The sequence below is a fragment of the Patagioenas fasciata genome, chromosome 8 (assembly GCF_037038585.1).
Source record: "Patagioenas fasciata isolate bPatFas1 chromosome 8, bPatFas1.hap1, whole genome shotgun sequence".
Classification (NCBI taxonomy): Eukaryota; Metazoa; Chordata; class Aves; order Columbiformes; family Columbidae; genus Patagioenas; species Patagioenas fasciata.
The window spans coordinates 28,385,624-28,412,682 of record NC_092527.1 but is presented as its reverse complement, the minus strand read 5'-3'; the positions used below and the strand labels follow the sequence as shown (position 1 = coordinate 28,412,682).

Below are 27,059 nucleotides of genomic sequence, written 5' to 3'. Positions count from 1 at the left end.
GTCTGAAAGGCTGGGAGATCTCTAGTTGATTAACATTCTGTTTTCCTGAGACAGGGTGGTTTATGGAGCAGTGAAGAGCTTCATCACATCATAGATACCTAACTCCTTTGTTGTAACTATTTCACATGCACTCATCTCCTTTTCTATTTAATTCCCTTAAGCAGACCTGCCTCCCTGAAAGCCAAGCTCCCTCCCTCCCAGTAACTGCAGACCTCACAAATCCCCTCTTCATGTCTAAGGGGTGATGATCAGATGCAAGTGATTTATCGCAGTTGAACAAGTTATCAGCTGAGTTACTGACAACAGGCAGGTAGTAAATCCATTGTGACTGCAGAGGAAAATGCCATACTTTAAGCCAGCCTGTGCACATAGAGCCATAGCTCATCAGACAGGAGGAGGACTGGGGATCAGCTCATCAGTGCCCAATCGACAAGCAGCAACTTGAAAAATCATTTTCAGAATCACTTCAATGGTGTTGGGGTGTTTTTGGTTTTACTTTTATTTTGTGCATCCTCATCCATTCACCTGGACTGGCCATTGAAGGACAAGTCCAGCGTGCTTTTGGGACAGACCTTCCCATGTCACACAGAGAATGACAAAATGATTTTATTTTCAAATACCTGCAACTCCCCTCTCACCCACCATTGTACCTGATGGATGAACCTGTGCTCACCTCTCCCTCCAAGCTTTGGTTTTGTAATTTATACCTACATTTATTTTGTGTGCTCTGTTCTTTGTATGGGTGTTACTGAAAGCAAGGCCAGTGAAGTACATTTTTTATTATTTCAAAAATGAAGCATGTTTCTCCAATCTAAGATGCAGGGGAGCAAACATTTCAAAGTTAATTGCTGATGTTCTCCTACCAAGCAAGTCAAAGAAAAAGCTCAACTCCTACAGTGTTCTGTTACTGATATGTCTTTCATGCTTTAAAATTTAAAGTGTTTTTCAAGGCTCTTAAGAAAACATAATGCAAAAAAATGCCACTTTTTTTAATCAGCTACACGTGGTACAAGACAGGCGGCACAGAGGATCTGCAAGCAGTAAGAGGCCTGGACTTTCGTCTTTGAAGAGAGCTAAAGGTTTACTTCTGCTTTCTCCTTATAACAGCTAACACAACTACACCTTGGAGAGGTTACATCAGGTCTAGCAGGGCAGTAACTTTGCAGAGTGTGAGCTACCTTCTTTGAAGCTTAAGCCGCATAATTCTTAAACCAGCACCAGCATTTAAATCTGTCAGACCTTGGGCCTTGATTTTCTTTCTTAAACACACAGCATCCATGTGTTCAGTTGCAGCTGATGAGGTTTATAGACACCGAGGAAATGGGGAAGACCACACAGCTTCTCAAGCTCAGCAGCCACAACTTGGGCTACATTTAAAAGTGATACCCATAATCAGATGAAAACACAAGAAAATGAACAAATGATGTAAAGAGCCAAATGTGTTGTAGTTATTTGCAAAATAATTAATACCAAAAAGGAAGTCACCACACTATTTGACTCAGAATTGCTATAGTGAATACCGAAACACTCTAAGCATTAAAAGGCTGTTGAAATCTTGAATTGTCATTTTACTATTATACTTGCATTGGCAAAAATGCAGTGCTCACCACTTCTATTAAGATATTTGATTCTTCATCGGTTCCTTTTAGCTCTTCCACTCAAGGACTGGCAGCAACACTCCTTCTCTGGTCCCTACACTGCCACAGGCTGCTTCCTGTTCTTGCCTCACATCCCCACTCTGCCGCCTGCACTAAGGGGCCGGGATCTTTTCCCTGGTGTGAACCAGCACTAACAATATCATCTCAGCACTTAGAAACGTTTGAGGTAACAGTGCTGCCATACACCACAAAGGGGATGCTGCTCAATTTAAGTATTTTGGGATATATGGAGCAAGGGGCGTATCTTACAAAAAAAGGCATTCAGCACATACAGAGGTCACTATTACAAAGTTTAAAGCTGCCAATAATTACTGCACATTTATGTGAGCAATACTGTAGATTCCCCCACATTTAAAGAAGAAAAAAACTGCATTACTTTTGTTAGCTTGGATAGCATTCATTCTGAGCATATACATAACTACTATTAATAGCCACACACACAAATTCTGACAATTTAATTCAGATCAAACACTGCTCTAGCCTACCTGATAGAGCATCTATTGCCAGGTAAAATGCTGTAAAAGTCTTGCTCCAAAAATACTAGTCAAATGTGCAGCAAAAAGCCTCTCAGTGCAACATAAAGCAGTCAGGCTGCTTACTGCTCACCTACCAAACCCTGCTTTCCCTTCACCCACCCTGCACTTGCTTAAGTCATCATTTTCCTGCCTATATTTAAAAACCATTCTTTGCCACCAGCTTTCCAGTGCTGTGTACATTAGCTTGCATGGCAAAATTTCCATGTCTATTGCAAGACTCCTAAAGGAATTAAACTATGCAAGTCATTAGATAACTTTGATTATTCTTTTAAATAACAGGTCAGATGATTATAGAACCCATTCAGTATCAAAGGGATTAATTGCTGCTTTAACAGCCAACATGTGCTAGCTGAGCAACGCAGCAAAAGTGATATGGGCTGTGGCATTTGATGCTAATAAGCAACAATACTTATCAGTTTGAGAGAGCCAAGGGTTGGCAACATGTTTACTATGGGGAAAGAGAAAACTGCATAAGCCTCTTTCTGGAAAAAAATGGGAGGAAAAAAGGCAAAAGAGTGAGGGGGGAAAAAAGGGGAAAGAAAACTGCTCTCTAAAGGGCAGAACTGTCTTTTACTTCACAGACAAGCCACACTGTAACACTCAACAACAAATATGATCAAAACTAGAACCGACATGAAGATCCTTTTCTTATAGAGGATTTCAAATGTATTAGTCTGGCTTTGTTTCAAATTCCAAATTAAACTGTATGATGTTTAACCTCTCCATTAAAATTTCATATTTATCCTTAATTTGAATTGATCAAAAACTTTGGACAAAATTCAAGATTTCAATTCAACTTTGAAATACAAGATTTGGGAGAAAAATTGCAACAAAGCAAACTTTCACATTGAAAGCATCTAACTATTAAAAAATTGAGGATTTTTTTAAAGGAAGAACTGGAAAACATTGAAAAGTGTTTTGATTTCAGCCTTCCACTGGAAAATAGTTACATCCAAGTTCTTTGCAAGTCATCTCTAAAATAAACCCACAGGTTCCAGCACCGAGTATTTCCTTGCACAGTGCCCTTTCTAGCAGGGCTCCTCTCGCCACAGAGCCAGGAGCTCAGCTCAAGACCTACAGATCTCTAACCCTTCAGATGCTGCATCTCTGTATTCAGAGGAGATGTGCAACTGCTCTGCACAAAAAGTCACTGCAGGATGAATATGTCCATAGGCCCCTGGCAGGAGTCCAGAGGAGCTGACAGCAGGACCAAGTTTGGGGCAAATTATCCCAGGTTGGCACATCTATTCGTTGCTCAGTACGTTCGTCATTCCATCGTAATGGGAGCAAATATACTTTCCCTGACCTTCCCAAAATTTTCAGAAAGCCTGAAAAATTAATATTCAGGTGACTTCTAAGGCTTCATTCTGCATAGTGATGCACAGGGAGAGCCAGCAGAGGAACACAAAGCCTCTCCCTGAATGCAGGTGGCACAGAAGAGCAGGAACAAACAGAGCACTTAACACACAGAATCACAGAATGTCAGGGATTGGAAGGAACCTCAAAAGATCATCCAGTCCAATGCCCCTGCTGGAGCAGGAACACTTAGATGAGGCTACACAGGAAGGTGTACAGGCAGCTTTTGAATGTCTACAGAGTAGGAGACTCCACAATCCCCCTGGGCAGCCTGTTCCAGTTTTCTGTCACCCTCACTGAGAAGAAGTTTCTTCTTAAGTGGAACCTCTCGTGTTCCAGTTTGCATCCACTGTCCCTTCTCCTATCACTGGTTGTCACCAAGAAGAGTCTGGCTCCATCCTTGTGACACTCACCCTTTATATATTTGTAAACACTAATAAGGTCACCCCTCAGTCTCCTCTTCTCCAGGTTAAAGAGACCCAGATCCCCCAGCCTTTCCTCATAATGGAGATGCTTTACTCCCTTCAGCAGCTTTGTTGCCCTGCGCTGGACTCTCTCCAGCAGTTCCCTGCCCTTCTGGAACTGAGGGGCCCAGAACTGGACACAATATTCCAGGTGTGGTCTCACCAGGGCAGAGTAGAGGGGAAGGAGAACCTCTCTGACCTACTAACCACCCCCCTTCTAATACACCCCAGGATGCCATTGGTCTTCCTGGTCACAACGGCACGGTGCTGGCTCATGGTCATCCTGCTGTCCACCAGGACCCCCAGGTCCCTTTCCCCTCCGGAATAGCAATGGCAAACCCAAGTGTCAACAAACCTGAATGACTTACTGCCCCAAAGCACCCCTGCCACCATTCCACAGGCAGAATTAAGGGGTGGAATGAAAAGAGCAAAGACAGACCTGCAGCCCCTAAAGATTCTCTGCACTTACACATTGGAGCAGCTACCAAAAGCTCCAAAACAGGTTGTACTGGGCTTTGACTTTCACTCAAACCAGCTCCTCATAACCCAGTAATAGAGGCGCATCAAGTATTGACTGCCTTTCCTACTTCCTTAAATGGTTTTTAACATATCAATCACACCATTGCTTTTAAGTGTTTCCAGCCATTTCAGGAAAACTGCAGCCATCTAGCTGCTCAAGGTCACCTTCTCCCCCAGCTCTAGCCCAAGACACGATTCACCACAGCCCACTCGACCGGGGCAGAGTTTGGCACGGTTTATTTTCTCCCGTGGTGGGCATCATTAAGATTCAGTTCCTGCACTACCTTCACATGTAATGTGTTGCTGTAGGAAGTGCCAATGGTGTTCAAACTGCAGAACGCCTGTGCATATAGAGACGGAGGCTTTTAAGGAGTGCTGGGCTGCACTTCCTGAAGCTCGTAAGCAGGACCTTGTGTCAAAGGGTGTCTTGACATCCTGACCTAAAGACTCGAGCATCCTCAAGAACACAGTCTTTAAGAACACCAACACTACAAGAACACTTACTCTGTAGGTATGCACTTTCAAAAAAACAAAGAGGGACATTTTGCTGAAATAAACAGCATATTTAACCCTTTTCTGGGTTTGAGGCCAATTCCCAGCTTGCTTTACTGCTCCTGCCCAGTAATTCCACAGCTAATCATGGAAGACTGAGAAAAAATAATAAAAAATTAAAAAAAAAAATAAAAAATCACCCAGGGGAAAAATCTTTCTTTTTAAGCAAGAAACAGACTAATAAAAATAGATTCCCTGAAGCACTCTAGCTTTCCTTTGCCATTACAGCTTAGTATAAAACACTTGCCATTCTGAAACAAAAGAGGCAAAATCCCTGCTCCCGTATAAAAGTTGAAACATGTATGGCAGAAAATCTAAATTACAAACGTGACATTTTTACCAGGAGGTTAAGCTAGTGAGTGATTTCCCCACACTTGCAGCACAACTCCTCCATCCTGACCCTTACTGGCTGAGTGCGGTCATCACTGTGACCGCAAACTGCAGAAAAATGAAAAGCTTGAATCTTCTTGAATCTCACCTCTGCCCTGTGGTCTTAAGAGCAATGACTCCTCAAGTGTCAGGACAGCCCTTAGTTAATTGCAGCACAGATAAATTTCAGTGGGTCTAAGGCTGATGTACAGGAGAATTCTCTGAATGCAAGAGTACAAGCCTGAAGCACAGGAATCCAGAATGAATTTGTAAAGTTTTAAATGCAAAATGAGATATTTGATCCAGTCTTTAACTGATTCATGAAATTAGAAGTCAGTAGATTGGTTTATCTGAACTTCTGTATATCACAGGCTGTTGCACATTTCAGCATTATCCTTGCACTATGTAGTCTCACATCAGCAGCCAGTTATAGCACCTTCCACAAAGGTATCCTGTTCAGATAGGAAGAGGGGAAGAAAACTGATCCCTTCTATCATTTACTACAATGGTTAATTACCTATTAAAAATGAGTACCTAACTGGCAGTTTCAATTTGCTTTGAGTGCCTAGCCTTATGTTCCTTTTCTGTTTTGGCATTTCGTCTTCTCAAAGATGCTTTAACACTCTAAGGAGCGTGCCTCAGGTTTTGTTTTAAAGAGCTTAAGATACTTGAATCTTGAAAGTATTTTTACCAGCTTCTCATAACTGAGGCTTCTCAGTCCAGTCTCCAGTTTTCCAATATACCTTTTGAAACAGACACTAGACAAAATTGTAAAATATATATGATCGTAAAATCACTTTCCTGCCCCTGCTAATATTTCAAGGGTCAAATAAACCTTTTTAGCTGAACATTTAAGGAGAGACTAGAGTAAAAGCTGCCAGTCAATGCTTCTTGAGTCACTGCTTTTCAAGATGCAGCCCTCTTTTGCAGACTGGCACTTGCTTTTTCATGAACTGCGCTGCCTGACAGGTTAAAAAGCAATTTGAATCACACCACCTTATCTGCTTCATGATTTAACTTTCTGCCAGTCTTCCAGTAACTTGCAAAATTTATCAGAAAGTCTTATATCCTTTCTGATCACTGAAAAACTTACCCTGTAGCACTATTTTCACACTCATCACCTGAGGAAGTGCACCCTCGACATCCCTGCCTTCTGGGGATACTCCATGACAAGTGCTTTATAGCATCACCTATTCTTGGAATCTGCAGCAGTTATGGATGCACACTGCTAGATCCAAAAGAAATACTATGAGTTTCTGGTTGCGCAAACGAGCTGTAATGGAGGCATGTTAGCAAACAATACTTGGAGAACCAACTGGGAAAACCTAAAGCAAATCATGACCAGCAACAATCCCAATGACTTCTGAAATCTTCCCCTGCACTGATGTTCTGGAGCTCTCAAAGTTCCACTGGGCAGCTGGAGTTCCTTTGGTAATGAATGCTGAACATATGACTCCAAATTCCTAAGAACTCTGCTGATGGGAAACCTGGTTCCTATGGTTTGTCTGCTTTAGCCAAGACAAAATGCTTGATGCTACACAATTTGCAGAACTAGTGATTTCTGAAGTTGTCTCCTAACTGTAGACTGCAACATGCTATTCGATCACATCAGCAGTTTTGGGGCCACCAAGTGCAGAAAAGTGACAGGAAGACAAGTCTCAGCTCTGAAAATAGGCTGTACCCATGTTTCCCCTCAACTAACAATGCTAACAGCGTGTAAACACAATCCTCATCTTGCAGCTGTAGTAACATCAAGTAACTGCCAGGGAAACATGGATTACAATGAATTTATGAGCATATAAATACATTCTCTCCTCTGCAGGAACCACTGTCCATCAGTTGATCTCTCCAACACAAAGAAGAACCCAAGCTGCCACGAACACAGACCACTTTGAAAAAAAATCACCCTCTTTCCACAGCCTTGATAATTCTAACGAAACAAGAAAAATAAACCCACCCACAACCTAAGAAATACCACATCCCTTTACATTCTGCTTTCTTTACACATAACTGACATAAACCAGAGCAAAAATCCAATTAAATTTCTAAAAACAGGTCACCTCTAGAACTCCCATATACTTTCTCCAAGGCTGCCAAGGAGTTCTAATACAGATCTGGAACTAGTCCAACCTCAAATACATTTTGGTGCCCTAAAGCCCACGGAATCTCAAAAGGACAAATTATTCATCAATGTCCCCTACTAAAATACATCCTGCAATGTTGCTAGCACAAAATGGCTGTTTGTTATGAGTGGGCAAAATTATTTATTTAGTATATGTACATATAGCCTCTGAAGCACTGCAATCCTTCCGACAAAGAGGCATACAAATGTGAGGATTATGCAGATAAATCACAGGCACAGGACTGGATTTTACTGTACTTCCGCTCTGTGTATATAGATGATTTATAACTAGTTTCAGGTGAAGTTTTGTAATATTTTAACATTAAAAGCTCTTGTTTTATAAAGTGGATTACCACTTTCAAATACCTATCTTCCCACCTCTGTGCATTGACTAATACATTAAGCTAGAATAAGACAATATACTTTTTGCTTCACAGCTATTGAGAAACTCCTAACCATGATTAGATTAGCTCAGTTCAACCCAGACCAAAATGATTTCTGGGATGTTCCTACAGCATATTTCATCTAGTACATCTGCATTATTTATGGCATTTACATAAGGAGAATTGAAGGCTTTTATAAACTAAGACACAAATCAATACATGCTCTTAGCAGATGGGGCCTTAGTAGGGTTCCACAGCAGCATCATTCCACACCAAGCAAACTCTTGCAACTGAATAACTGGTAACACAAAAGGAAAGCTTTGCTTAGAAATTCAAGAATTAGAGGCACCCTTGGCACCCAAGTTTTCAATGAGTAATGTACCTGCCTCATTCAGAGGCTGAACAGCCAAGGCCAGGTCTGCATGCAATAGGTCACTGAAACTGCTTCCCAACATCAGACTGCGAGCAACATGACAGCTCTGCTCCATGGCTCTCCCCGAGTGAAGATAGAAAGGCTGCAATACAGATGGCTTTCCCCGTCAGAGGCACAATGGGCTGGGGAAGAAATGGATGTGAGGCAAATTCAGTTTGGCACTCAGTCAGGTCAGCAGTGTGCTCCAAAGGAGACATTTCTCAGCCTCTGATGCATTAGTAGCGTTCAGAATCGTAGAATCACTTTGGTTGGAAGACACCCTCAAGATCATCAAGTCCAACCATTAACCCAACACTGGCACGAAATCATGTCCCCAAAAACTTAATCTATGTGTCTTTTAAACACATCCAGGTGCTTGTTGTAGGCAGCATGGACAGAGGGGGCAGAATCATCCTGCAGGACCAGCACTGGGCAGGAGAACCAGCTGGAGCCACAAAGCCTTAGTTTTGCAGTGAGGAAAAGACCCTCCTCACCTCCATATAGACACAGCCAACAGCTGGGCCAACATGGGACAGCAGATGACTGTAAAATATATGGCTTCACATCTGCCTCTTTCCAGGCAATGTTCTTTTAATTCACCTTGGCTGGCCTTCATAGATGAATGTTCTTCACAGAATGAAGAACAGATCATCATTTGAGGGACTTACAGCAGAGGTCTCCCACCCTGATCCATTTGTTTTCCTAACCCATCTAACTTGTGCACTGAGAACTAATGATAGGTTGGGGGTTTTTTGGGGATTTAGTGAAATCAAGGTTTGTCTTCAGAGACTTTGGCAAGAGAACCTTTTAAACATCTATTTGTAGAGCAGCACATGGTGATCTGCAGTAGCCAGAAGGAAAAAGGAATGAATGATGAATTATCCAGCATGAACTACCTACAGAACAGTAACCCGCAGCAGAAAAAACAATTACCTCCCTTGTTCAATTCCTTGCTCTACAAAGGCTCAGTAAAAGGATTTGTCCCCTTAAGCAAGTAAAAAAACCCCAACAAACTAGGGCCTTTAATTTTTTTTAATATATTATTTTTAAATCAAAGAAGTCTCAAAAGATCCCACCAACTCAGCCTTAGTTAGCTGAGAAACAACAGGCTACTGCGCTCATGAAGAACTTTCCTCCCAACCGTCATATTTGAACTGGCGTGAGCAAGAAAGAAAAAAAAGACAAAAAGACAAAAATAATCCTGTTAGCCTTAATTAAAACCACGCCTTGCTCAGCTGGCACAGGTTCTACTTTCACAAGATTTGTGAGTTCATGATCCTGACAGCTCTCCATGACTTCTTTCTGGAGAAAAAAAGGAACAGTGAAAATAGTGACTGAAATTCTAAAGTGAAATCATGAGAGAAGAAAAATTTTCCATGGTTAATCAGCATACTCTTCCCTGTACCATCACTCCAGAAAATTACACACTTCTCTGCCACTCCCAGAAAAGAGCAAAAGGCTGTTAGGCAGAAGACCAGCTCATAGGAAAGTACAGTCATCTTCCCTAGACATTCCTCTTCTAAATTACCAAGGACAATATTTCCTGCGCATACACAAGCAGCAGCAGAAAGCCACAGAAAGGCTCGGAGGTTGTCTCTTCTGTATGCAAAGTTGATGTGGGTAAAAATATAGTTAAGAGACTTCCTTCACAGAACCACAGATTGTTAGGGATTGGAAGGGACCTCGAAAGATCACCCAGTCCAATCCCCCCACTGGAGCAGGAACACCCAGATGAGGTTACACAGGAAGGTGTCCAGGCTGGTTCTGAATGTCTCCAGAATAGGAGACTCCACAACCTCCCTGAGCAGCCTGTTCAGTGTCTGTCACCCTCACCGTGAAGATGTTTCTTCTCATATTTAAGTGGAACTTCTTGTGTTCCAGTTTGCATCCATTGCCCCTTCTCCTATCATTGGTTGTCACCGAGAAGAGCCTGGCTCCATCCTCGTGACACTCACCCTTTATATAATTGTAAACATTAATAAGGTCACCCCTCAGTCTCCTCTTCTCCAAGCTAAAGAGCCCCAGATCCCTCAGCCTTTCCTCATAAGGGTGATGCTCCACTCCCTTAATCATCTTTGTTGCCCTGCACTGGACTCTCTCCAGCAGTTCCCTGTCCTTCTGGAACTGAGGGGCCCAGAACTGGACACAATATTCCAGGCGTGGTCTCACTGAGGCAGAGTAGAAAGGAAGGAGAACCTCTCTCAACCTACTAACCACAACCCTTACAGACACCTAACGTGGTATTTCAGCCTACTTGACTTGAAAGCAGTGACAGATTTAACAAACCACATGTATAACCTCGATGGGTGACTGTAAGTAATATGTAATCTTTCCATCCTGAAGGCAGTGGGATGGGCACACTGGCATGTTGCCTTACCCTTGGTAGAGGCCTTGAAGCAAATATCTGATTCCTGAGAAGCTGCTGACAGATAAAATTCATGTAAACACTGAAAATTGCCATACGGAGTCAGTTAGCAAAGGCCAGGTCAGCATCCCGACCTCAAAAGTGTCTAGAAAGGGGAGCTCAGGTAACAGTACAAATCTGATCTTCTGATGCACCCTCTTCTTGCAGCTCCTCTTCATCTTCTTTATGACATTTAATGTTTTTTACAAACTCTTGCATATTCTCTGCCATCTTTCTTCCCACTTGAAGACTTATCATGTATCTAAACATTCTTCATACCATATCTGGTTCCATACCTTCAGTCATTCTTGCTCCCCTTTCTGAAACTTTCCTAGTTCTGCTACACATTTTTGAAATTTTTTTAAGGTCTGGATACACAGCAATTAATTAATTAATTCAAAAATTTGCCCGGCCTTTGGAAATTGATTCCAATAGAAAATAATACACTATTTATTGACAGGAAGGGGTTAAGCTAAGAAGTAAACAAAAAAAATACATATTATAGCTGGGTGAGAGAGAAGTTTCACTTTAGAACCAGATACTTGAATGGATTTTAAATACAACAACTAATAATTTAGTTGGTGCATATTAAATATTTCATATAGAGTGATACAGCAGCATAAACTGAAAAAAAAAAAAAGAAAGAAAGAAAAGAAAACCAACAGCTTTACAATAGAGTCCCTGTAATGTTGCTGTGGGAACATGAGGATATATGCAAATCCCAGGTCCAGTGTTGCAGAAGGATAAGGGTTATTTTGCACATGTGTGGAAGGTAGTTGCACATGTAGTCAGATCCCCGACTCTGATGAAGGGAGAATGAACTAATATCCTAAAAGCTGGGACGAGTTTTATAATGAGAAATTAAAACAGTTTTTTCTTACATTCTCCTTCAACTATTTACTGTTGGCCTCCTTCAATAATTTTAGGCTGTTAACAATTCTGGTGCTGTTCAGCTGCCTGTGTTTCCGTTTTGTCGGTTTTCAGAAAAAAAAATAAAAGCCTTGGGCATGGTGAGTTACACTTTTCAGCAGAGGCCAAGCTTCAGTACCTGGGGAAATTCATGTTTGGGTGGCAACTCTGGAAATGTGTGTCCACCGCTTCAGTTCAGATGTTCCTCACTCCTCACCCTGGACTGTTGCATGGTGAACGTGTGCAATGTCAGCACTGTGTCTGTGTTTCAGCGGCACACCGATGAAAACAGAGGAAGGTCTCAGAATGCATCCTCTACAGCATGTGCTACTTTTGTAAAGAAAACCCAGAACATTTCTGGTCTGGGAAAAGGGCAGTAAGATTATAAAACAGTGGTCAAAAGAAAAATGCAGTCATCTTTCCGAAGACTAGGAGAAAGCATGCTGTGCTAAACAATTTAATAATTAAATTGAAGAAGAAAATACCATTGTAATTAACATAAAAAGAACGAGCATGGCCTAGATAATCTCATCATGAAGAGATCGAATAAAGTAGCATGCATTTTATGGAGCAATTTAATCTGGCAAGCAATTAATCGTAAGAGCACTAAGTCAAACAAATAGATTTCCCTTTAAGGAGATCACATTCATCATCTGTAATGTATTCTAAACTGCAATTTGTTAGCCAGCCCCTGAATTTTACAGAAGACATTTACTGTCTTCCTTTAGTGGAAAAGCGATCCCTGACTGACTGGAGGGAGTGGCATCAGTCTTCTTGAACCAGGTAACCTATTAACAATAATAGGTTCTGAATCATTGATGTAGGAAGCAAATAACTTACAAAAAGCAGCTACAACTTTTTACAAGCCTTATACTTCACAAAGCAGTACGATGGTATTTACCAGACTATTGGAATCATGTTCTAATCTGCTGAGCAACATGATCTGACCCATCTCTGTAACACCGTAATACGCTGAAGCTGATAACATCACCAATGGGAGTAGGGAGAATTTTTAAAAAAACAAAACCAAAACAAAACAATAAAAACCACCCAACCCTTGCTCACTGAGAACCTTGACAGGCACCTTTCAGCTGCATCCTCCTGGTGCAAGTCTGGAACTCTGTCGCTCTCCATCCTCTCATTCTCAGCCACAAGATAATACCTCTCTGACTAATTTTGAATGTAACTAGATCCATTTAGATTGTTTTTTTCTAGCTGATCAAAAAACTGCCCAAGATCCTCGGTGCTTTTAATGTTAGAAATCCTTTCACTTCCAACTGTTATTTATTCATGATACTGCCTGCCCATTTGTTCACATTACAAGTTTCCCTTTGGCTTCAGAAGCTATTCCACCTTGTGCTCCCCACATCAGTCACCACTGGTTTTCAATCTGCTGGATGGGGCAAAGCACACACCAAGTGTCCTCTGGAAGGAAATGATGATTCCTGTTGTTTGGGGTTGCACCTGTCCCCATCCAAGTTTCACTTTCTAGAAGATGCATCTGAATGCCTCTGCTCTTCCTAGGAAAGGCTTTCTGCTGAGTATTTTCCTATCTTACTGTGTAGAGGACATTATTGTTCTTCTGCTTGAGTGCGCAGTTTGGATCACGAAGATTAGCAGGCTAAAAGCAATCAAAGCTCACATCCTCCCGGCGTCCTTGCGCCCAAACCAATTCCCCTCCAAACACAGCAAATGCTTTAGAAAAATAAAAAGTGTTATCAGACAGAAAAAAGGGCCCCAAGAACCATTCTGTGCATTTAAGTCTTAACAGCAATCATGGAACTTTACCACTTATCTAGAAACCACAGAAAAATCCCACAACTTAAGTGAGGCTATGGGCTACGTGTGAAAAAAATCTTGCTACAGAAATACATCTACCAGTGCCTTCCTGCCCCACTGTCACTCGGAATCAATTTGAAAGACAGATTTCTTCAGAGTAATGACAGGATGAGACCTATGCCTGGCTGCTTTCAGTTCTTTTCCATCCTGATAATTTCCCTTATGCTCCACTGTGATTGAAGGCATGAATGTAAAGTAGCACCATGCCAAATCAAAATTAAATAAGTAGTCCTGGGAATAAGTGCAATGGAAAAAAAAAAAGGAATCCATTAGCTGCGTTCCAGACCAAGTTCAGCTGGTATCACCTCATTCCAAAAACAGTTAAAATAAAACCCACATTAAACTGATAGTAAGTAAATACTGCTTTACTGCACTGTCAAATAAAAGCACAGAGAAAAAAAAAGTATAAAAGCAAAATTAATCAGAGTACAGATTTTGGTACTTCAGAGGAAAAACAAGCAAACAAAAACCACACACAGCAAAAAGATGGCTACACTTGAGAAAAACTCCTGATGGCTAAGCCTTTAGACTCCTCTGAACTGAACTTAAGTGTACAGCATTGTTTCATGATGCCTTCCTGCTCTATAACATCATACTTACAATTAGACCAATACCACATTAAAATGACAGCAAGTGCTGGCACAATTCATTTAACAATTAATCTACCCTAGCTATCATTTTCACTTGTCATTAACTGCCTCTTAAATGCCCTGAATTTCATATAACCATAGACTCTTCCTTTAAACATACACACAGGGGAATATGCCATTATAGACATTATTCAAAGAAGCGCTTTCTGTCCCCATCATCAACCACAGCATTAATCATACTGAGAATGGTTTCTTCTCACAAATGACTGAGTTGCATAGTTGGATCTCAGCAGCAGGATCCAATTTACTGGTAAGTTCACAGACAGCAGACAATACCGAGCATCTGCAGCAACACAAACTGTGAGTCCTCCAAGTTTTACCTTTTACCGATCTTTCAGGGCAAGAAAACAGATGCCAAGCACCACAAGCTCCCACTGATTTAAATAAGTCCTCTACTCAGCTTCTTTAGCAGTTGGACCCAGAGTTAACATAGAACACAGTGCCCTCAAACAAAACAAGTTTTCTTGTTTCTTTTACCATTTGACCATGCAGTGAAGAGGCTGCTCTCTAAAATCAAATGGGTTACGTTGGAAAGAACCTTTGGAGGTGATGTGGTTCTACCCAGCACAGGGTCAGTTTCCTCACAGCTTGTCCAGGCAAGATTTGAGGAACTCCAAGGATGGAGATTGCACAGCCTCCCTGAGCAACTTGTTCCAGTCTCAGATCACTCATGTTGAGAACAACTTGGGAAGAACTCTCCTTACTGCAATCTGACTTATTTTATTTCCCAGTCAAACTTAAGACGTTGGAGCAGTCTTGTTTTGTGGCTTCTTCATTTCTGACAGAAGTTTATGCTGAGAGTGGACGTCACCAAACAAGGAAGAAAAACAGGTGCTACCAAGTGAGGACTGCACAGTCTGCTCCTGCAGCTTCCTGAGTGTAGAAGGGAATGTCTGCATCAGACCAGCTCATCTCAAATGTCCATAAAAAGTTAAAGGCAAGCTCAGATTCCAAAGTGAGCAGTTGCAAAATTATAATGAGGACATTAATTATAAAAAAAAGTGTAACTGAAAGCAACTGGCCTTCGTTCATGTACATTGCCCTGCTTAACAGGCTCCCTCTTAAGCCTTTTCAGATACTCCATGAAGGGCATTGTATAACGTATATCATATTCATGCCCCTCTGTCAGCAGCAAGAGCTTTACATTGATTAACACAACACACAACCTTCCGGAAGAAGGATGCAGTTTAAAATTCCTCATCCAAAGTGTGGGCAACATCACAAGTTTGTTTAGAATAAAAGGCATTTATCCTGCCCTCAGAGCACCTACCAGCTACATTTTCTATAGTGGATAGAAGCATTTTTTCACAGTACCCAAAGCCATCATTGAAATCCAGTGTTCTAAAGTTTGAAATCATCTTTCCCTTGGCCACAAAGATTGCATTACTTCCCATCCCACACAGACTCAAAAACTTTCCATAATCCAACTAATGAGAAGAAAAATGTCACTGTAATTAACAGAGAAAGTGATGACCTAATTAATCACTAAAGCAGCAACACGAAAAAGCTTTTGGGCTTTCAAAGTCTCCTAGCAAACTCAGGCAAAAGGATTGCCAGGGAGCTTTTAAAGTAATTCCACTTTTGGACATCCTCAAAATGAGACATATTTGAAGCCATGTTTTCGTATCCTGTCAAACAGGGGTCCACTGCGGAGAGATGTCTTCAATGTGTCAGCAATCTCTTGCTCAAGACTCCTTTCCGAGTAGCACCCAGGTTCTCACTTTTTGGGCTCACGGCAATATTGTCTCGAGCCCAGCACCCAGAATGAAACTTTAGGCAATGGTTATGTTGATACTTCTCTTAACGGCAAGAACAGTTTGCAAAAACCACACTGCACTTAACCAGCACAAGAGAACATGTGCTAAGAGCCCTGCAAAGAGTCAGACCAGTGAGCTGATGACAGTGGACACAAACTTAAAAAACATGTCACAGTATATTAGCCTAAAACTTGTGTAACAGGTCAATGCTGCAAAGAGAGACTGTCCTGTTGTCCCTAATGCCATGCTGTTTGTACACACACTTTCTACAGGGCTGACACAACCACTCACAAATGTGAGTGGTCGTATCCCCAGGCTTGAGGACGGACCCAGGCTAAAACACAGTGGTTGGTTTTGGTTTTTGTGTTTTGTTTCATGGTGGTTTTGGTGGTGGTGGTTTGTTTGTTTGTTTTCCCGTGCACAACGCAGGCTGTTCCCCAGAGAAGAGACACCAGAAATAAATGGCAGGTGAATCCTTCCGCTCAGCAACACTCTCAGTTCGCAGATGCTTCAGGTGACGCAGAGCACAGGCTGAGAAGCACACTAGGGCAGTTCTCCTACGGTAACATCCTTCAGCTAACCCCTTTTCAGCATGAGACACCAGAGCCCGGTACCCATCACAGATGAATTCTTCATGAGGTCACTGTTACCTTACTCTGGTTGGCTTTGATAGTTGAGAAACAGTCAAGCACACGGGCATTTCTGAGTGTGAACCTTCAGTCAGCATCCCTTGGGACAGACAACAGAAATCTGACCTCAAAGCTAAGGGAAAAATTGCTGCTTCAGAAGCATTACACTATTGTTTTCGGAATTATTCTTCTAGCTATGAGTTAGAATAAAAATTTAAAGACTAAAAAAGGGTAATAACAACAGGTTGCATTCCAGGATTCCCAAACAACCAATTTAATTCAGATCACCTGAAGCACTGATGTATCTTATGGTTTCTATCTGGACACACAGATATTAGACACCAAAATATTTTCAGTTTCAAAGAAAGAAGAAGAAAAAAAACCAAACAACTCTCAACAACTCACTCAAGCTCCCTTTTGATTTTTTTTCTCCGGGCAGCATTTTACTTTCACCTTAGCCTTGGCTGCACCAACTGGTATTTACTGTTCGCATGCTGGTAGGGTGAGACAACCTTCTCTGCCTTCGGTGGGAAGAGGTCTTAAAAAACAAGCATCTTAACTCTGGAAGCTAGGATGTACATTTGTTTTAATGAACAAAGCCTTACAAACAAGATGCCCTCCTCTCAACGTTCCCTGGGAAGTGCGCTCCAGATTCTGATGCAATCTTCACACAGACTGCAGTTCTGCAGTCATGCTAACAACGTATTATCCTTGCTTTCAGTTCAAGCTACAGTAGGTACTTCATTACCTTAATGAGCAGATGTACTTAATGAGTAGGTACTTTGTCAATTTAGTCCTAAAGGAAGAATTAAGAGAATAGTGCATTTACATTTCTAGAGCAAAACCAAATTTTAGGCTCCCCACTACTATAAGATTACTGGACTTTGAAAAGCTTTTTTTTTTTTCTTATAAGTACACATCCCACAGCCCAGACTTTCAGAGGGAACAATAATTCAGCCTGCTGCTGTGAGCAACAGATTTCTTTTAAACAGAAAGAACAAACCAGCATTATACTATATCATTTTTTCAAGGAATAGAAGGTGCTATTTAAGCTCACAATGATTTTTACATTGTTTGGGTGATGAAGAAAGCCACTTAATGTTCTCTCTCCATTAAAGCAAATCTTGAAAGCCAGATTTGAGACCAGTGGAGATCAGAGTCCCTTATATTTACCCAAAGAATAAGAACAGCATGGACAAAGTTTCGACGAGCTATCAACAGCTGTTTTAAATTGTGCTTCAATCATGTTCCAGTAGGGCCAGTTCTTGGGGCCAAGAGAATCTGTTTGCAGGGGCTGTTCATGTCCTACTTCCTGGCTGCATTACAACTACCAAGAAAGATGTTGACTGTAAGGCTGAAATCCATCAATTAGGAACTGAACTTGGGCCAGTCACAGTACCAGAGAAACAATTAAGATTGTTCTCGTAAACAGGATGAAACAATAGAACCATTCAAAGCGAGAAAACAGAAGACCTTTTTGGATTTTCTGCTGCAACAAAAACCCTGAGATATTTACAAGGCTGCATCCTAGCTGAGCAGCACATGCTTTAATGTATTACTGAGCTCATACATAACTTGCCTGTGCCTGGCAAGGGGACTCAAGACCAAAATATCTGCAATTGAGTCAGAAAAATAACTTCTGACCAGTAAATATTATATTCACTTCTGAAATAAAACACTCCCAATGCTAACATATATTCTCCATTATTTTTATGTTTCTACAGAGAAAGGTATTTGGCAAGCAAAACAAGAAATAATTTCTTGCCTGGTGCCACACTTTTTCAGACCAGGCAAGGCAAAGTCACTCACATAAATCAAACCGGAGACCACAATCACACTGAGAAGTCTCACTTTTCTCTCCTACCGACTGTTCTCCCAAACCTCCAGACCCGAATTCACCAGCACAAAAGCTGATACTGTGTTGCCAATGTTATATTTCCAAAGTTGAATACACAGTTTTCAGGAAAACAATTGCTAGCGGCTTAACTAAATTCCATCTTGTAAGCCCACAAACTGCACCTGTGAATCCAGTAAATGAAATCCGCAGGGAGGAATTCTCCTGTTCGCAGGGCAGTTGCCTTTGATAGAGAGTAGATGAAATCTGGCTTGTAACACCTCAGTAGCACAGGTAACATTTCTCAGAAACTTTGCTAAGTAGCCTATGGATTCTGGCTAACTTTCCAAAACATTCCAATATCAAGGAAAAAATGTTTCCAACAAAATGGCTGGGAAGATAAAGGTTCACAAAGGGATAAACTTTGCAGTGAGACGTTCACCCTATGAGAACCACGTGAACTAAGATACTTGCTGAACTTAGGAAGAGATGGTTCTTCTCTGCCCAGCACATACTCCTCCCTTCAAGAGATGTCTCATCCCTACAGCAATCCTTACAGAGCAGCTGACATACAAAAATGGGTCCTTTTACAAGTTCCCTCTTAAAAGGCCAACCTGTTGACTTCACAACATGAGGAAAAGTGACGACAGTGGCCAATACAACTGCAGACATTGGAAAGGAGCTAGGAAAGTCAGTTAAGCAAGGCTGCCATCCCGGCAGTACATCCCTTCAAGTTCATCCCCACCCCAATCAAAAAAATATTGCATAGTATGAGGATGCAGTTTTAGAGAGAAAGTGAGCCCTGCAGCACGGCTTTCAGGTGCACTGAAGAAAGCCATGGCTATGGCACCTCAGGTAGAGGCATTTTTTTGCCATACAAGCAGCTTTGCTCAAAATCAGCATCAGTTCTAGAAACCTTGACTCACCACAAAAAAAAAAAAAAAAACAAAAAAAAACCTAAAAACTTACTAAACGAACAAAAAACCCAAACAAACCAACCCAACAAAACCAAACCAAAACTCAAAACAAATTTCATTAAAGAGAAAACAGTCTTGACATTGTCAGAGTCCCTTCCCAGGCAGCAGTGACTGAAATGGAAGATACTGGCAGAAAGACAAAAGGTGACCTGGGATGCACCTGATCTGCTGAACCACGCTGCTGTGTTAGTGGAACTGGTCCATACAACGCCACTCAATGAACAGATTTGCTCTCTGGATTTGGGCCAGTGGCAGAGACAACATTTAATTAAGCCACTGCATGACGGAGAAAGAATGAAGGAAAATTATAGCAGAATGAAATTGGCTACAGCTCTGTAAGAGAAAACACACCAAGATGAATCAGCTAGTAAATAAAGAGCAATAACTGAAAACTAACATCACTGTCTCAAGATGAAAACAGATAATGGAAAAGAAATGACACACTGAAGTTACATAAGTAGGAAAAAAAAAAAAAAAACCCTAAACATTAATTAAGATACTGGAAGCATGGGTAGAGTGCCATGAAAAGATGAAACAATGCACCCTGATATGGGAATGCTACTTTCTCATTCTTCTGTTAAGATGTTGCTGGTCACAACTGTCTAGAAGGGTGGCCATTCCCTTTCAGTCCACCTGCTTCCTCCGTTCGGGTGCCAGCTAACGCCAGAATCTTCTCATGTCAAAATCTGTTGCTCCTACCAAATAAACCTTCCATACCAGAATACTGCAAGGTCAAGTGACAAAGCAGCAGTGGTAGCAGGTGAATTCTGAGTAACCAAACTCTGCTATCACCACTATGGTATTTCAGGAACTGCTCTGCTGTGCCGGAGTCCCCACGTAACAAGAAAACAAGAAACACATGAAATGACAAGAAGTGGCAACTAACTTTGCACCTTCAGCAAGGAATGATTACAGGTCTCTAGAAAAGACCTAGAGCCAAGCCAGAATCCTCACCTAGAATCCACTTGCTTTCAGTTTTTCAGTATCGTAACTTTTTCAGGTTGCCACCAGAAAAATGTAATGAACTAATTCTTCAAGCAGTTTACATGTTTAAAGCTTAAAAGTTCTCTTACAGCATTTCAGTAATAATTTGATCCTTAATATTCACAAAATTGTTAGGATTTTAAAGTACCAGTAAAATACACTTATGAGTTTCCCTCTGGGTTTTGTAGCTTTTTTGTTGACCGTCTTGTACTAGCTCGGCCAGACTGATGAGCAGTGACAGCATGTCAGAGGTCATTACCATGAAACACACTTCAGTGAACAATTCCATGGAGTCATTATTCCACCAGCAGAAGCCCTCACAAGTGGGTTTCAGAATTAAGAGAGGGAACAAACTCCAGACGACAGCTGGCTGATCTGTGTGCCCGAGCACCCTGTGCTGCTCAGCGCCAGCCGGCCTGAGCCCAGCAGCTCTGCAGGGTCCCAGCCCCTTGGGTTCCATGTGCAGGCAGCTGCGGGACAGTCAGACCTGAGCATCCTTGGCCAATGCCTGTGGTTCATCTCAGAGAAGTGGGAAACAAACAAGGGTCTGGTATTTTACAGCTTGGAAGTTATGACTTTAGATTAGCCTTTAGACAAAGGTTTGTGTGTTTTATATAAAAATATATATACATATTTGTAATTATTTGCATCTGTGTCAATATGTATGTGTATGTATTTATATATACACAGTCACCCATATATACATCTATGGATACACACATTTATATATGCACATACACATCTAATATACAAACAGATATCCATATTTTGTATATATATATGTACATAGATTTTCTTGACCATTTAAGCTTTAAGCTTGCCCTCCATTTATCATTCTCTCACTCATATTGGCAAGAAATGTGTGTCCGTTATGTCTGTACGGAGAGGGTGTGTATATATGTAAAAATACATTTTTCATACAGCCTCAGCTGACTGTGATCCATAGGCCTCCACTCCATACAGCAGCACTTAGCTCTCAGCAGGTCCCCCTTCATGTATCCTGCACAAATGCCAGAGCCATCCATTACAACATGACTAGGTCAGCAGCGTCTAGCTCTCCTCTCCCCATGAACAGATGCTGAATTCCTTGCTGTGGAGCAGAACAATGCTGAAGGTATTATGTGGTATTACGCAGACGCTCGCTTTCTAACAAGTAGCTGAACGGAGCCTCCTCCTCTGTCAAGGTTTTCAGTAAGTGCAGTTCTATGGAGTGCTGGTAAATCACCATGACCTGTAGCATCAGAGCAGGGATGCTAGGTATCCTACAAGCAGCACAGACCAATCTGGCCTTCTTTCACCTAAGTAAAATTCTAAATGCTCCTTCACAGTGCTCCTGCCCAGACTGGCAGCAAGCACAGCCATTTTATACACATCCACACGATGCTTTAGGTGCTCCTCCCAAATCCCCAGTCTCTCACTGAATACCCCAAAAGCAGCCTTGGGAGAAGTAGCACCTCCTGTACAAAGAGAGAACATCACACAGGGTGGCTCACGTGGAACAAAAGTAGCTGCAAGATGGAAGAGTGAATGAAAGCACCCAAGCGAGGCCTGCAGCGTATGCTAAAACGGCACATAAAACACCTTTAAAAAAAAAAAATCCTTTCATCTAGTTCCATACTACAAACTTACTCTCTGCTTATTAAAAGTGTTTCAGTGAGAAAAATAAAATTACTTTAAAAATGATGATGGAACTGAATTTCAGACAATGGGGAAATTCAGTCTATTAATCATCGAGTTAATCTATTTATTCACCTTGAAAAAAACCTGATCAGGAGAAAGTCTATTAAAAGAATACAGGGATTCAGCTGCCACCTTCCTCACTGAGTAAGCAATCAGAAGATGCCCCTTTGAACTCTGCGTTAATAAAATTCTCATTAAATGCAAACCTGCACAATGTTATCTTAAAGAGGCTCATTAGCTTAAAAAAAATTACTTGTCTCAAAATGTGCTTATTTCCTCATAGGTGAGAAGGTGAGTTTTCAAACCACTAACTGCTGCAGCTTTTTATTTTAACTCCACCAGCGCTGCACCTGTACCTTTCAGCTCATCATGTCTCAATTGTATGTAAACCACAGAGACAAATCCAGAGATAGAAGTTATAATCACTCTTAAAGGATAGGACAGCAATAGGGATCACTCATTCCAGTATGTTATGTAAGATTTCAGCCAGATAAGGCTACTATTACTATTCTGTATTCTTCAAACTTGCATTTTTTTTTTAGGTTCGGCAGAAATTATGAATTTCTGTAAAAAGGAGAGGTAAGGAGAAAAGGTATGAATAGTTGTCCTGTCTCTCAATACTCAAAAAGAACATTTGTGACTGTTCTTTTCACCAGAGTAAGGAATTTAGGAAAAAAAAAAAAAAAAAAAAAAATCAGATAATCAGCAACAAAACCCAATCAGACTGTGTCATGGAGAACAGGGTCCCACTAAAACGTACAGTTAATACCGTAACAGGACACAAAAGTGGGATCTCTCTCTGCAGCTCAGTTTAAACAAGAACATGTCAAAGATTCTCTAGGTATTGCTCATCCTGACTCTGTATTAAAGCAATTAATCAGATGACCTTTGCCAGTCCAGCACTCTGGGGTACAAGTAGGGCTGTTTTACGTGTCTCACCAGCAGTTAATCCTGTAACACAAATGCACTGCACCCTTGAAAAGCTGTAAACAACTCACCCCTCCTTTCCTGGCAGAAACACATGTAAGACTGTACACTAGGATTTAAGATGCTTGTTAAAAGCCCATCACATGCACGCACACAAATATGTTTTTACATTTGTAATCCTTCCAACCAAAAGCCTTGGGATAAAGAAATGGCAAAATTTTATTTATTTTTTAAACAGCTGTTGTAATGAGATGAAGATATAAACCAGAGGGTGACTTTGCACTGCACTGTTACAGCAAAAAGCAGATAATCACTCATAAAAAAAGCTTTCCAGAACGAGGGAAAAAATCCAGTGCGAGGTGGATTTCTCTAGACTCATTCCCTTCATGGAAAGGCATCCAAACAAGAAACTGTACACTAAGATCACTAAGAGGAAACACAAGGGGCGCAAACAAAGACACAATCCAGACAATAGGGATCTAAGCCAGGTTCAAACCAGTATGTCCTTATCAATGCACAAGATAATTACATCTTATGAAAATACTGTCATTCGTTAACATACTGTGTTTCTCTAACAAAGTCATCAACATGGCAGCCCTAAAGGGTTTATTCTCCTCAAGCATCTCCACTCCCTGCTTCTCTTTGGTGACCTGGGCTTGCAACATCTCCATGACTCTGCAGCACAGAGCCACGAGTGTGTGTGCACGAGGCTCCAGTTTGCTCTCCTGATCCAACATCAGAAGAAAACATGTGGCCCTGGTATTAATGGTCTTCTTACAGACCTTACTGCAGAAGTGGGACAGCCAACAGTCTTTTCCAACAGACTGCAAAAGCTTCAGACCTCGGAAGGCTCAAGGCATTCCTCAAAGAATGATCCTCTCATTCCTCTGCTGCATGATCTGCAACTTTCAAACACCTCAGCCTTTAGGCCAAAAAGGGGTATTACATTATCACAGGCCCTTCACTTCATCCACCTGCCCTGTAGAGAAACACATCTCTTGCAACTTTCTACAGCAAATAGCCCTAGACACCACATTGACAGTGTGATGTTTCAGTCACCCTCACAAAAACAAAATACCTTTGGATTTCTCCAGGTTCCAACAACAGTCTGCTCTGAAATCTATACAGCTAAGAACCTTTCAAATGTAATATTTTTACCACAAGAAGAAAACAAACAAGTGGTTGAAATACCCACCTCCTCACTCTTTTCTTTTCTTTTTTTTTTTTTTTTTTAAGAGGAAATGAGATAAATCAAATAGACTGAGTTCTCTGAAATCTAATCTCTCTCCAGGTCTTGAATCATCTCTCACTTAGACCTTGTCTCATTTCACTGAGTGAAAAGCCATTCATGAAAACTTCTAAAGGTAGTGAAAGACACATGAAATTTCAACAGACGTGAGCAGTTGGGTGAAGCAGGGGAAAGTTCCCAGAAGTCTAGAAGAGACACCTGTCACAGGTTTCAGACAGCACCATGCACCAAACGTCTAATACAGGCTGTCCATGGAGGGCAATCACAGAGCCAGTTTTTTGTTTGCCTCTTGTCCCAGGAGCACCCTCCTCTTTACAAAAGCAGCTGTTAAGCCAAGAGGAAATGAGCCACTGCAAAACCTTGGTTGCACAAACCAGGGGCAAAGCACAAACCCTCTGCAACTACTTGTCTTTTTTTAATCTCTTCCCAGTTTAGACTCCTCACCCTGGGTATACAGAGAATTCCCAGGACAGACACTTTGTGTCACATTAAACAACATTAATTTGCCAACAGCTATCTGTTCTGCTGCTTCACCCTGAGTGCATTATCTGCCCACAAGTGTTCATTTATGTGTGTTTACAAAAAATAAAAATAAGGATAGTAGCAAAATAAATCTTCTGGAACCATATGGGATGTTTTTTAGCTTACAGACTTACTAAGGGAACCTTTAAGGTGGTTTATAGACACATAAGATGTATATTGACTGGAAAGATGCCCTCAGAGTGTTTGTCCTACACAATCTCTTTTGTAGTGAGGAAAATGACAAGCATGAGCAATGCAGCAGTACTGAGCTACTTGGTGCTGCATAGACACCAAGTGTCCAGGGTGATCAGGGAAGTGATGGACAGATCTTTTTTCAGTATAAACACTCATATCTTTTATGGTTTGTTTACAAGCCAGAGATCAACAGTAAATTCTCTCTCTCAGCACTCTTCCATTTCCCAGTCAATCAGACCCATAAGCCTCTTCCCCAATACCCAGCTTGCTCAGTACTAGATGCTTCAGAAGCCAGGAAATTATTTCTGTCATGAAGGAATACAGCACAAAAGCACTCCCAGATATTCCTTAGCCTTACAAGTAGAAAATAACTTCTTCCCTTGAACAAGAGGAAGATGTTTAAGAGAATACTGAGATATTCTTAATAATAATTTTTAAACACATACAAAAATCTTGCAATGTTAAGAGGACTCGAATCTGCTTATCACAGCTGGCTTACAGTTCACTCCATAGTTTCACAGAACTGCAACAGAATCACACAACAGAAATCCATTAGGTTCCCAATTGCTCTGCTAGCACAGCATTGTTCCCTACTGTCTAACTTCCCCCCAGAATGCTGTGAGAATTAATTCATTACAGCTTGTGCCATGCTTTGAAAGCACTCGGCCTACAGAAGAGCCAAGAGAATTATTAGAAAGAAGACAATCAAACCCTGGTGATCCTCTCTTTATCCCCATGGGCCCTGTTCAGAGCAGCAATTTAGCCAAACAAAGAGAACAAATTCAGAAACAAATTCAATACAACAAATGTCAAAGTGTCATGATAAGAATGCAGTCACACAGGACACAAGAATCTAAAAAATCGTTAACAACTTCTGCTCCTTACCTAATATTGACTAATGCATGGGTCACCTTGCTTGCAGGCTCTTTCCATTGACCAGCATTAGTAGAAAGCCTTAGAACTGAAAGGAAAAGACAGTTAACAGTGCTGGCACAGAACCGGCAATTTTCTAATCCAAAATGTCCAAAAAAATCTGCTCTGGTGATACGGCAGTCCAGGAACCACGTCACAACAAAAGTCATCTTTAAGACAATTTGTGATCCAGGGCAGAAGTTCCCTTCAAAGCCCATTTAAGAAACATAAGAACCTGGAAGAGGTGAGCAAAACTAGAGAATGAGTGGGAGACAGGATGCAGAGGGGACAGAAGAGCCTGGGTCCTCCTAACTGCTTTCATCACCACATATTCAAGTTCATTTCCCTGAGAAACAGGACAACGCCCCAGGTCTATCCTACCTTTTATTCCGCTACTCTCCTCCAGTACCTATTTATGCGAGGTTGTCTGAGCTGGACTACACCCTATGACTTAAACCCAACCCAGCAGTGATGGATTCTTTACCTCCCTGTTTATCTGGAGTTGCAGAGAGGGATTATACACCAGCCTGGGGAAAAACACTCCATGTAGGAATGAAGGTGTTGTTCTGTTGCACAGATGGTCTCTTGACAGACTTGAGAGCAGAACTGAAAACATTCAGCAACAGGAAGAACTTCTAGGAAATGAAATTTTTTTCTGCTTGAGAACCCAAGATATTTATTTAGGTCAGAATCTGGAGTGTTTCTATAGTGGCAGTTACCTGCACATCTCTTGGTATGCACCAAAACAATAACAGACCCAGTAGCACATTTTTTGATTAATTTTCCATATTGCCTGAATAGAAGGGAATTTTCTATGAATTTGTACATACAGGGTTTTCTGGAGGTTACATTCCACAAGAAAGGTTCACCTCCAACTTGGGAGCAAAGGAACAATACATCGTCAGAATTTAGGATCATCTAGAAACATGGATGCTACAAGTGAATCCATAAGCACAGTGGTTGCATACTCATGCCTATTATTGCAGGAGAGAAGCTTTCAGCCCTGCAGATATGGATAAAGCTCAGATTTGGGTCAAGAAAAATAAACAAATAAAAACCAAGGCAAATTAGATTCCACCTCCACTCCCAATGTGGAAAGTTTCAGCCACCTTAACAGGAAAACTAAAGGATAAAATCACCTTCTCATCTGTCCTAACAATGTCCCAAGGCTAGAGGACTGAAGGGTGACTGTAGTCCTAGCGAGATGGACAGACATGCCA

General features: G+C 41.3%; 1 protein-coding gene across 4 annotated transcripts in view; it reads right to left on the bottom strand.

Annotated features, from left to right (window-relative positions):
• ARMH3 (armadillo like helical domain containing 3) overlaps positions 1-27,059 on the bottom strand; it is a 128,868-nt gene that overhangs the window by 42,443 nt on the left and 59,366 nt on the right. For all 4 annotated transcript variants that reach the window (XM_071812074.1, XM_065843753.2, XM_071812075.1 and 1 more), the window contains exon 23: positions 25,813-25,888. In XM_071812074.1, the coding sequence (XP_071668175.1) occupies positions 25,813-25,888 (76 nt within the window). The remainder of the gene's footprint in view (positions 1-25,812; positions 25,889-27,059) is intronic.